The 12,982-nt window shown below is 47.9% G+C and overlaps 1 protein-coding gene across 4 annotated transcripts in view; it reads right to left on the minus strand.

Moving 5' to 3' along the window:
- Window positions 1–12,982, minus strand: part of BICD1 (BICD cargo adaptor 1) — an 808,512-nt gene that overhangs the window by 187,200 nt on the left and 608,330 nt on the right. For 3 of the 4 annotated variants that reach the window (XM_086952776.1, XM_086952778.1, XM_086952775.1), the window contains exon 7: window positions 2,065–2,272. In XM_086952776.1, the coding sequence (XP_086808902.1) occupies window positions 2,065–2,272 (208 nt within the window). Of the gene's footprint in view, window positions 1–1,969; window positions 2,273–12,982 lie in introns of all 4 variants that reach the window. The other variant, XM_086952777.1, reaches the window with a different exon arrangement.

Below are 12,982 nucleotides of genomic sequence, written 5' to 3' on the forward strand. Positions count from 1 at the left end.
TAAATGCCCTGTTCATCATTTTTTTAAACTAAATTTCAATACTTCGGAAGTTCTATTTTTTACGTCAAGCTTTTCAAAATCGACATATCTGTGTCGAACTCACATTATCTTCAGCTTATTTTATTCTTTTAAATTGAATTACATGCTCTGTAGTTTGATTAGATGCTTTTATATGCACTGCTTTTATGTTAAATTGCTAATTGTAATTTTCTTACGTTTTTGTATGGGTCCTTCGCTTCTGAAACAAACAAACAAATTAATTTCCCAAGTTTGGGCAATGTAGAACCCTATTCTGTCAATGCTAAAAAATAAATTGTGAAAGTGTGTTAAGAACAACACACTTGCATGTCAAGATCTGTGGGACTGTATATTTTAGAGTAAGGGCAATTTTCTAGATTAGTTCACCTTTTTAATGACACTACATGTGAAGAGCCCAAGTGCACACAATAACTTTTCTGCTACTAACAGATGACGCTTGCGAGCTTAGATGCATTCCAGATTATCTGGAAGTTCCGAGTTTGAGGCCAATTCCTATTTGGATGAGTTTTTTTGCTCGAAATTACTGTAAGCAAAGTCCACACTATGAAAAAACATACTTCTATCCTTTGAGACTCTGCCAATTCACAGGAAACTGGACTGCTGTAGGTTACCCCCTTGTCACCAAGCCCTAAATTTAGATGTTCATGCCAGGGAACAAAGCCTTGAGCAATTCCATGGAATAAGATATCATTACATTTGCTCCTATTTTGCGTCCTCTTGTCATTGTTTCACAGCACACATATTCAACCAGTGGCTTAGTGCACACTGGTGTTTTTATTTCTGGGCGTTGAGACCTGGACTGGAATTGAAAGGTTTCTGTTATGCTAAGTTAGCCTTGAAGAAGGTCCCGAATCAAGAAAGGGCTAATAGGTTTGGGATATATGAACCAGTATTAAACAACAGCCATTTAATTTTAACAGAAATAAAATCTGTTTTTGCGGAAGTAACCAAGTGCTCTGAAAGAAAATACCCTGTTCATGAGCGACGATGTGTATTATTATAATCTTGCTTCAATTAAATCTTGTAGTCTTTCTGTAAACATGAGATGCTTCAGGGCTGCATTTCCTCAAGTATGTTTGTGCAACAATATGCTTGTTTCTATGGGGCGCTTATATCTTCAATGTCCAACCACATGCATCAGTTCTGACTGTGAACTATTGGCACTTTAGTGGTAGCAGACCACCTATTTAATTTTGTTCTACAGTCTAGGGAAGATATTTTCATTTGAGCAAATCTGTGAAATTGTATTTTTGTTTTGATGATCTTGTTTTAATTTGGGTTTCTGCAGTGCTCAAAGCGATTGTTGAAATTCTATCTGGCAAGTTCATCATTACGTAGATACTCAGGGGTAACAAAAGTGATTGAGGGTATGGAAATTACACAAATAGTATAAAATATTAGGAAGCAGTTTGAATGTCCATGGACAAACCCCTTTGCAATGAGTAAAGTTAATGATTGCTCCTTTAACGATGCACCTACTGTTAATATCATGGAGGTCTTTAACGTATCAATGAATCAAAACTGATTGAATTATTTTGAATGATGTCAAAAAATTTTTTGAGACATAAAGATTTCTATGTACATCCAAGTCAACTAGTGAGCGTTGACACTTTCAATAGTGTACTTTTTCTAAATGGGCAAGAGAGTGGACACTTGTCCTACATTTTCTGAAGTGAGCTGCCATTTGGGAAATCTTGAAGATGTATGAGTACAAATAGTGGTCCCACAGTTTATAAATGTGGGTCTTGCAACCCATTTTCACCCTCTAGGATCTTAGGGGCAAAGCTTAGATGGATTTTATTTTGAGAAACTAGTGAATTGTGTAAAAGTGTCTTTTGTTCTCTTCCCATCACCATTTGGTGAGTTGCACTCGTTGAAATCTGGCCACTGATTTAGCTCATAAACTTCACTGCAAGAAGCATGTCTTTGCCTCTGAGTGCCACTACTGCGTAAGATTTGGGTGCGCTGACTATGCCATGGGGTAATGTCAATGGTTGGAGCCCTGGTTGGCTCCTCCTCACTTACTTTAGGGCTGCCGATCTTGGTCTTTCCAAGCTTGCCTTTTGTACGCCGGGACTGCTCGTGATCGAACTCCAAGTCCTCCAGTCGCTGGGTGAGGGCAAGCTTCTGCTGGATCGCCATCCTCAGCAAGGAGTTCAGGGTCTTCTTTTCGTCTTCCGCTGCCGCTAACTGCCTCTGCATTTCATCCAGCTGAGTCACATATTCATCACATCTGCTCAAGCAAAATAACAAAGTAGAAATCTAGTGACAAAGTATTCTTCAATTACGACAAAACACAGGAACGTAACTTTCTCTTATTTCTACTGACGTCATACAAACATGAGTACATAATGCAGGGATACACGGACCACTGTCGAAGAACACTTCCATGGACTTGAAACATTCAGTTTACAGTCAAGTTCTGAACAGCAAGAATTTAAGAAAACAATATACTCTGGTCTATTCAGGAGCAGGGATACTTTTTGAAATACAGAATTAAAACAATCCAGCTGACAGAGTCTTCTACTAGTTTGAGTAACTCCATATGTCTTTAACCATTAAATGGAGGTTCTATCATATGGCTGAGATACCCGCCACCCCCTCTCAACACAATCCCCAAGAATGGGAATACGGAAACATTTCTGAACTTTTGGAAGGCGGGAGGGAGTTACCCTCCCGGCCGTATTTATTAAAATATGAAACAAAATTAAAACATTAAAATAACAGTTTCATATCATGTACAATTTCATTTCCACATTACGATGTTTTGGCTGACCTTAACACATTTCTAATACAAAGGTTCTCCTAGCCGATACTAACATCCTACAAATGCATTTTCAAATTGAAATTGTACATCCTAACGTTAAGGGCCAACGGCAAGGTCGTAACCGGTGTCAGATCCCTAAACCTGAACTCCCCCCTCACTTGTGAGGGGCGGCCGCACAGAGGACTGCACCTCATGTGCACATACCAATTTCCCTTTTCTTGACGGGGGCCCCAATTAACTCGACGCCATCTTAGTGGTCGTCCGAGGACTCGTGTGAGGTGTCTAGAAGGTAGCGTAGACCCCCCTCCCCACCCCACACAACTTACCACATCTGCCGTCGCAGATGTCCTGGCCCCGGGAAATTCCCAGGAGGGGCCCGTAGCCCCTCCTATCCAGGGAGGGGCCTTGACCGCCTTCCCTTTTCTTTCGGAGTCCCATCCTTAGAAGGGACCGCCTCCCCGTTGAGGGGCCAATGGCCACCTCCCCCGGGCGCTCCCATCCGTAATGGGTGATGCCCCCCCCTAGGGATCTTCCAATTACTGCTCACCGATCATGACCTTACCGCCCGACCAAATAATAAATACGACAAACTAAACTAGAGAGACTAATTACTAAAGAGGAAAAGACAAAAAGATATTCAAAGTATGAACTGTCTAAACATCACTGATTACCTCTGGTGCAAATACCTTTATTCGATAAAGCATACTGTAAAGAATTATCCACTTTATTGCATACTGAATCACAACTTTATTCAGAACAACCTGTAAGAAAAAATGAATTACCACGTCAAATAACTTTATTTCAAAAACAACTTGCTGTCTTCAGGGGCTGGTGGGTGGGTCAAAATTGGCTCTTCGTTCCGTCTCGAGCTCACGTGCAGCGGGGAGGTGCAGCTTCAGAGCACAGGAACAAGAGGATGCTTCCTTGGCTTGTCGCTCCTTTTATCCTTCCTCTGGCGGGCGTAAACCCGCCTCCGCCCGCCTCCGGGGGCGTGGCTGGCGGCTTCAGTGTCTAGGACAACCCACTCTTGGGCGGGAAAAAGCGCGCCCCGGCTACGCCGCTTTGGGCATACCAGCCGAGACTCGCCTCCCGCCCAAGATGGCTTCCCGGGGGGATCGGGGTACTCCACCATACGTTCGGGGGGACCGAGTGGTCGCCCCTTTCCATATGGCTGAGATACCGCCACCCCCTCTCAACACAATCCCCAAGAATGGGAATACGGAAACATTTCTGAACTTTTGGAAGGCGGGAGGGAGTTACCCTCCCGGCCGTATTTATTAAAATATGAAACAAAATTAAAACATTAAAATAACAGTTTCATATCATGTACAATTTCATTTCCACATTACGATGTTTTGGCTGACCTTAACACATTTCCAATACAAAGGTTCTCCTAGCCGATACTAACATCCTACAAATGCATTTTCAAATTGAAATTGTACATCCTAACGTTAAGGGCCAACGGCAAGGTCGTAACCGGTGTCAGATCCCTAAACCTGAACTCCCCCCTCACTTGTGAGGGGCGGCCGCACAGAGGACTGCACCTCATGTGCACATACCAATTTCCCTTTTCTTGACGGGGGCCCCAATTAACTCAACGCCATCTTAGTGGTCGTCCGAGGACTCGTGTGAGGTGTCTAGAAGGTAGCGTAGACCCCCCTCCCCACCCCACACAACTTACCACATCTGCCGTCGCAGATGTCCTGGCCCCGGGAAATTCCCAGGAGGGGCCCGTAGCCCCTCCTATCCAGGGAGGGGCCTTGACCGCCTTCCCTTTCCTTTCGGCGTCCCATCCTTAGAAGGGACCGCCTCCCCGTTGAGGGGCCAATGGCCACCTTCCCCCGGGCGCTCCCATCCGTAATGGGTGACGCCCCCCCCTAGGGATCTTCCAATTACTGCTCATCGATCATGACCTTACCGCCACAGGCCGGATAGTTGACCGGCTATCCGGACCCCCCACAAAACTCCTACCTAAAGGTCATGCTGTAAACTCTTTAACCAAGCTACGAGGTCTCCTATGAGTAAAGAATTCCCCACCCGGGACAAATGGACCCCATCTTCTAGATACATATGGTCCCCCCTGATACACCCATGAGGAATCGAATGCAATGTACTTGTACGGAACAGTCTACCAAGCTTGTTATTTACCTTCTTCACAGAATGATTTATAGCAGACACTGAATTAGCCCCCCGCCACACCTTTCGTGGAATCATATGGGACCATGCAATCGTGCACCCTGGAACCCTTCTCGCCAACCAACTTACTGTGGATAGTATCGCCTCGAGAAGTAGTCGTCTACCAGTGGTCACCAAATCATTGCCCCCAAGATGCACTATGATTATAGATGGCGGTGACCTTGTCCGCCCTAACAAACCCTCGAAAAAAGGTTGAAACTGGTCAATACAGAGCCCGCCCCTTCCATAGAAGGTCACCCTGTACCCGTATTCCCCAGCCATGTGAATCATGTCACCTGCTTTGAATACGTCCGCTGCACGCCTCACGTATGAGTGGCCCACGACCCACACCATTTTTTCCTCAGCCGGTGATCTTTGACCGCTGGTTCCCAGGTGTCGGGTCGACTGCACAGTCCGCCCCGCCTCGTAAGCTTGCGAAACTGTAAACCAAACAAAAACAAGAAGCGTGAGTACATGATATCAGCTTCACAACATGTGCAACCGCACATACCTTTTGTAACAATTCGAGGACCAACGCCCCAACTGTTTCACCTTTTCCACACTCAGACCCCTGGCTGTAGCCTCTGTAGCAGCCCCTATCCGGAAGGAAAGGGTCCCAAACTCGCCCGGGTTCAAGCCCGCGGCCGAAATTGCCATTGCAAGCACCCGCTGGAACTGAAACCTCGTCAGTGGGGTGGCATCAGCGTGTCTCAACAAGGTCCCCCCCCATGATGCCGCCCTCTGTGCCAAATATTCCTCAACGCATACGACGGGGCACATGGGAGATCCGGGAATCCGATGGTCTACTACGCTGTCCCCGATCGCACCCTGATCGGTCTTGGACCTGGCAAATGAGACAATCATCGTCTCCCCCTTAACTTGAATGTGCTCTCGGCACAGTCCCCCCCCCCCCCATATCCTGCTTGTTCTTTGCCACCAGTTCGCTTACCCGCATAGCCCCATGGAATGCTAATGCAAAAGCGGCCCGGAATAACACTGTTTCTGACTGGGATGAACATGTCGCAGGGAGTACGGACAGTAACAGGGCCAACCTTTCCAGACCTATCGGGTGCCTTTCATCTACTCTGCGACCCTCAAGGTGTTGCCACCCACGCAGCGCTTTCTGTACTACGAAAGACGCTGTAGGGTCCTGGATACCATGAGCCCGTGCCATGAAGGAAATGGCGGCCCGATGCCTCTGGGCCGTGGCTACCGATTTGCCTGCCTGATGTAATGACAGCAAAAACTTTACGACAAACTCTTCCTGGCCCCAAAGCTCCCCCCTAGCAGAACCCAAAAAGGACCAATAGGAACGGAACGCCCCTTCATATGCCTTCCTTGTCCTGGGTGCTAAACTCTCTCCCACGAGGTTTTGTAGTTCGGGGCACCGAGAGACCAGAGAGCTTCGGGAAATAGTGCCGCCACTGGGTCCACTGTGGGCAGAAAACCCCAGAAGGCCTGCATACGGAAACGAGAAAGCGCATCAGCAGCCTGATTCAGCACCTCTGGCACATGTCTCGCCCTGAAGAGCACGTTCAATTGCATACATAGTAAAACAATTTCCTTGAGCAATCTCAGAATCCATTTGCATCGTGCTGCCTGACTATTGATACACTCAACCACGGTCATGTTATCAGACCAGAACACCACAGAGTGATCCCGAAAACCCTCAGGCCATGTTTTCAAGGCCACCAGGATAGGGAACAGTTCGAGAAAAGCAATGTTACTTGTAAGCCCACACTCGTGCCACCATGACGGCCACGTTTGAGCCGACCAGTGATTACCAAATATGGCGCCAAAGCCTATACTCCCCGCCGAATCTGTCCACAGCCCCAACTCCTCGGAGGACACCGCCGGCTTGTTCCAGACAACCCGACCATTGAAATCCGCCAGGAATGCCAACCAAATGCGCATGTCCTGGCGAATCTCTGCCGAGACCCTCGTGCGGTGGTGCCCCTCTTTAAGACCGACCATGGCTTGTGCAATCGAGCGGGAAAAAGGGCGGGCCATTGGCATTACTCTAAGGGCAAAATTCAACTGACCCACAGTCTGCTGCAATTGATGCAAATTCACCTTAGTCTCGCTAATACATGTTTCAAGCGAGGCCCTGAATTTCCTCACCTTTTCTTTGGGCAACCGGAAGCAACCCTCTTCGGAATCGAGCTCTATTCCAAGAAACTCGAGCGAAGTTGATGGCCCCACAGTCTTACCTGGCGCCAATGGCACACCAAACTGACTCATCAGACCACAAAATTCTTTTAAAGCCTGTGCACATTCTGGGTCCCCGGCTGCCCCCAGGAACAGAAAATCGTCAAGATAATGCATAACATGCTGAAACCCCGTCATTCTTGTGAATGCCCATTGCAGAAAACAACTGAATTTCTCGAAATAAGCACAAGATATGGAGCATCCCATTGGCATACATTTATCCATGTAATAGCGCCCCTGAAACATAAAACCAAGGAGACGCTGATCGTCTGGGTGTACCGGGAGCAACCGGAACGCTGACTCGATATCTGATTTGGCCATCAGCGCTCCGGGCCCCAGGCGATTCAACATGGTGACGGCATCATCGAAAGATGCGTACCGCACCGAACATACCTCCGGGTCTATCGCATCGTTCACCGAAAGACCTCTCGGAGCTGACAAGTTATGTATCAATCTAAACTCACCCGGGTCCTTCTTGGGGACCACTCCCAAGGGTGAACAAACAAAATTAGCAACTGGTGGCATGTCGAATGGTCCGGCAACCCGACCCCGGGTCACCTCCTTCCCAATCTTCGCTTGTACCACCGCCGTGTTCTGCAGGACCGACAGTTGGTTCCTACAATGTGCTTTACCCTGAAAATTCCCCACTGGGATGCGGAAACCATACGAAAAACCGTCTCGCAACACCCCAGCGGAGACATGATCCGGGTATTCATTGAGCCAAGGAATCATTGCCATGGTATCAACCGGGGTAGGTAAAGGCGCCCCTCGGACTATTTCAGACCTGTTTGGCGCTTCCCCTACTTCCGTTATCACCCGTTTTGGCTCTGCACATGGTCTCGGGATGCGAGGACTGTCCACACCCCCCACAGTCGTGCCTAAACTTGCATGACCCCTGGGGCCTTGTACACTTTCCCCTGTTAAAATTCCAGCAGATCCCTTTTTTACCTGTATTGCCATTCGACCTTGAGTGATGCTCGTTACTTGAACCCGCCCGAAAGGGCGCCCCAGATGAATGGCGGGAAAACTCGCCCCCGTTTCCCCCCAACAATGGCGCCTTTGTCATGCCTGATTTCTCCATTTTTTGCCAGGAAATGGAGTCGTAACAATCCCACGTCAGAGATGTGTCGAACTCCTTGGCCTTACGAAAAATATTATCATAACAAAACCACTGATTGCCCTCATATGTCTGAGAAAACTCCATAATACGTGTCTGGTACACTGGTAACTCGGCCAACAGTTCAGGCCTCCGTTCCCCCATAATTGAAGTGAATATGCCAAATGCTCTGCCCCAATTACCTATCGTCTCATCGACTCTAAAAGCGGCCATCTTGGCGCGCCAAACACTCGGGTGCATAAACTCTTTTTGAACTTTCACGTGCTCAATCTCGTAATGATCAGTTAGTAAAGAAAACATGTTTACATATTTCTCAGCCCATATCCTCTCCTTGATTTCCATCGGAATATGCTGAGCCACTTTCTCCCTTCTCGAGGGTACTGACCCCTCCCCCGCAATCGGCAGTAGCTGCTTACCTGATCCAGAAGCTGTAACCGTAGTCGCTGCCGAACTCATGCCCGCTGCGGGTTGACCCACTGGAGCCTGCGGGGGAACAAAAGGACATGGAGCCTTTGCAGCCTCTCTTGATTGCCGCAACTGCCTCATTACTGCCCTGGCGTCATCTGCCGTAGCCCCCTCACTCTCTTTCCCCAACCACGCTGCCAGCTGTGCAGCCAACTCGGGAGGCATATCCTCCCCGTTCACAGGTGTGACTACAACGGGAATTGGTTGCCCCTCCTTCGGGACCGGGATCGGCGCCTCAGTCGGTGTATCAGGGTGCGCCGGCGGTGCCTCGGGAACTGGGGCCTCTTCCCCAGTTGCTCCCTTCTTGGCCCTTCTACCTCTCCCATTAGGGACTACTCCCGGCAATGCTGGTCCGACGACTCGCTTAGGGCCCCCTACACCGTTCATTGCCGCCATCTGCTTCTTCATTTCGGCCATGTCTTTTACGAGCATGCGGAGCATCTGATCGGGTCCGACCCGCTTTCCGGCCTTCTTGCCCGGCATTGTCCAACGATGATTCTCTGAAAGAACAAAGACAAGAATTAAAACGCTCACAATTGGCTCTTCGTTCCGTCTCGAGCTCACGTGCAGCGGGGAGGTGCAGCTTCAGAGCACAGGAACAAGAGGATGCTTCCTTGGCTTGTCGCTCCTTTTATCCTTCCTCTGGCGGGCGTAAACCCGCCTCCGGGGGCGTGGCTGGCGGCTTCAGTGTCTAGGACAACCCACTCTTGGGCGGGAAAAAGCGCGCCCCGGCTACGCCGCTTTGGGCATACCAGCCGAGACTCGCCTCCTGCCCAAGATGGCTTCCCGGGGAGATCGGGGTACTCCACCATACGTTCGGGGGGACCGAGTGGTCGCCCCTTTCCATAAGATCTCATGGATCAATTAATTTCCAAATGGTGTTCTACAGAGCCACTGTTTTAAAGGTGAAGGGAAGCTATTGCCACAGGTGATGAGAGGATGCAGACTCCAGTGATTCAAGTGTTATTGTGTGCACACCATAGTGGCTCAGAATAGTAAATGCCATAATACACATTGCCACATTTCCAGTTGCAATGGTCACAGACACTACATATTTTGCTGCTGCAAAGCCCAATGACTGCAAGGAACTCCTCCAAGCCCAAGCCATCAAAAGATAAGTGCTCTATCACCACCCGCATTCCCGGAACTCTTCCCTGAAGAACAAACCAATTCGATGACTGAATTTGTCAAATTGGTGAAGGAGGGTGAATTAGTGAAGGAGAAGGTAATCGGACTGAGACCTAATCACCGCAAATGCCATGTACCTCAAGATGAAAGCGCGTGTGAGTGTGTTGATTTATGTTCAGCCACTGTTTTCCTTTTAGCATAAGCAGGTTCATCACCTTCTTATAACACTGGCTTTATATCACCCATGTCAGCAGAAAAGTTGCATCACAAGGTGAGGTGTAGTGGTGCACCTTCAATGCACTGTCATCTGACTGACCACTAAGTCGTGGTCAGTCACTCCACGGCAATGACCTAGACATGTCCAATCATCACATCATGGGATGTTGTCTAAGTATGGAACATTACATAATGTAACATATTTCAACAGAGGTTGTACAAAAATAAAGCGAACTGAAATTAAACCTAATTGATTAAAAATGTATACATATGTAATAACAAGAGGAGATTGTAGGGCTATTTAATATAAGTTAAAACAATGAAAAGCTGTATACTTTGAAAAAGTAGCAATAAAAGAGAAAGAAATGAACGTAAAGAATAGCTCAACAAACAAAACTAAAACATATTTTAAATACAATATAATTAAAGGTTAGGTTTAGGTTGTTCAACTAATTATAACATTATTAAATTATTAGATATATGCTACTGAATTAAATAAATTAAAAAGAAATTTAGATAGTAAAAAATGTAAAGAAATTTATGTAAAAGGGCATTGCAGTTGCATGTTATAATCTGGTCAACTATAGAGCAGGTATATAAAAATGCTGGGAACCATATATAATGCTGGTTACATAGCGGTTGGCTATGTAGTTTTCTGCAATATGCTAACGTACAACCACTTCAAAAAACATAGCAAGGTCTTGCTGGCTTACATGCTTCTATGGGGACTCAAAGGGCAAAAGGATGTGCTGATAATTTAACCCCTTGACCGCTGCGCAAATTCTGCACCAGTGCTGGGGTTTTAATGGGTGGGCAGGGTTCGGACGGCTGGGGGCCGTCCTCTGCACACGCCCACCGTGACGAGTGACGGCTCCCGGCCGTCACGCGCACACAAGGGGTTAAATACTTTATTTGCCACAAGCAGTACTACTTCAAAATGCAAACCACCAATGCAGTTGGAAAAAATACTTTTCAAGTAGTAATTTGAGGTTTTACTATGCTCCCTTTTTCAGACTGTCATTATTCTGAAGTGGCTGAGCAGCCCTGAAACAAGGCAGCAGTGGTGTAGTGTTTTTACCTTATTCAGCCCTGCCAAATACCACGCATCAGGTGTTAGACTAACGTATTTCATTGTGGTGGTCTGCATCACCGCACTGAAATGCAAAGTCACGCACAATCGGCATAGTGCCTGCTTCGGCTCCCAAGCCTATTGCTGAAGCTAATGCCATGGCACCGTGCGATCGCACTGCTCCCTGCAGGCTTGGGGGCTTCCAGCTGACTGAGTCTGCTACTAACTGGCTACAATGTTATCCATAGGGCTTCAGCAGGCATTTCCTGATTCGGAATGAGTGATGTCAGGAGAGGCAGTTTCCAATGCTAACTACGAAGCATCATGATCAGCTAAGTCAGGTTTGACAGAGTGACTTTAATAGGCCCAGGACGTCATGTCCGGCTGCTGCCTGCAGCACTAGTGGGTGGCAGCCTGTGGAAATGCCACAGATCGCACCACCCTGTGGTAAATTCAAATCAATGATCCCGGGACCAGCGCCAGACCCAAACCCACGGATCACGGCAGCCACCGGAGCCCACAGTACACACTGTGAATCATCTGTATAGTACCCCATAGGTCCTTGCTCAGCCCCACCCTCTTCAACACTTATATGACACTTCTCATAGCATCGCCAAAACCCACAAATGCAACATGATATCCTACTCTGACGACATACAGTTCATCCTCTCCCTCTCCGAAGACAACACCAAGATGAACTTCCACAATGACTGATTCCACGGAGTTACATAAAACCTCTGTGACATTCCATGGAGTTCCATGAGCTGGCGGAATTGGGCACATCGCACTGCTCGTGCTGAGTTTTAGTGCTGGGAGCTTGTTCCATGCTGTAAATTCAGTGCGAATGGCACCATGTGGCGCACCAGAGGGCACTGCTTCTTTCGGCGGCTCGAGCAGATTTTCTGCTCAAGCTAATGCCATGGCACCGTGCGATCGCACTGCTCCCTGCAGGCTTGGGGGCTTCCAGCTGACTGAGTCAGCTACTAACTGGCTACAATGTTATCCATAAGGCTCCTGCAGGCATTTCCTGATTCGGAATGAGCGATGTCAGGAGAGGCAGTTTCCTATGCCAACTGCGAAGCATCATGATCAGCGGAGTCAGGTTTGACAGAGTGACTTTAATAGGCCCAGGACGTCATGTCCGGCTGCTGCCTGCAGCGCTAGTGGATGGCAGGCTGTGGAAATGCCACAGCTCGCACCACCGTGTGGTAAATTCAAATCAATGATCCCGGGACCCGCGCCAGACCCAAACCCACGGATCACGGCAGCCACCGGAGCCCACAGGACACACTGTGAATCATCTGTATGGTACCCCATAGGTCCTTGCTCAGCCCCACCCTCTTCAACACTTTTCTGCTCAAGCGGCAGCGTTCTCAACGCTAACGATTGTAACCTGCTGCAACTACCCACATTGAGAGATCTCATCAGGAGGCGTTCTAGCACCCGAAAATTGCAAACAGGTCACACATTTTCGCTCGCCAACTTAGTGTTGAAGAGCCACGTGAGAGACAAAACTCTGGAACTCCGCATTCCAATGAGAATGTGGAGTGGGCAACTCTCTGCGAACTCCACCTGTGGAGATGAATTTTAGCCCACCCCTAGTGTTAAAGCAAATGAGAAATGGGTTGCCAGTTATGCCAGTGGCTTTAAGTGCTGATATTAAGTGATAACTGTCCAAGCATGGTGTTTCATTGCGAACGTATTCTTGCCTTGCAGTTGTGACTGGACTTTAGCCAAAAATTTGCTTAGCTGGAAGAAGGAATCTTTTTCCACTGGGATACCCAGGCTTACTTTATAG

The sequence above is a fragment of the Lissotriton vulgaris genome, chromosome 1_2 (genome assembly GCF_964263255.1).
Source record: "Lissotriton vulgaris chromosome 1_2, aLisVul1.2, whole genome shotgun sequence".
Taxonomy (NCBI): domain Eukaryota; kingdom Metazoa; phylum Chordata; class Amphibia; order Caudata; family Salamandridae; genus Lissotriton; species Lissotriton vulgaris.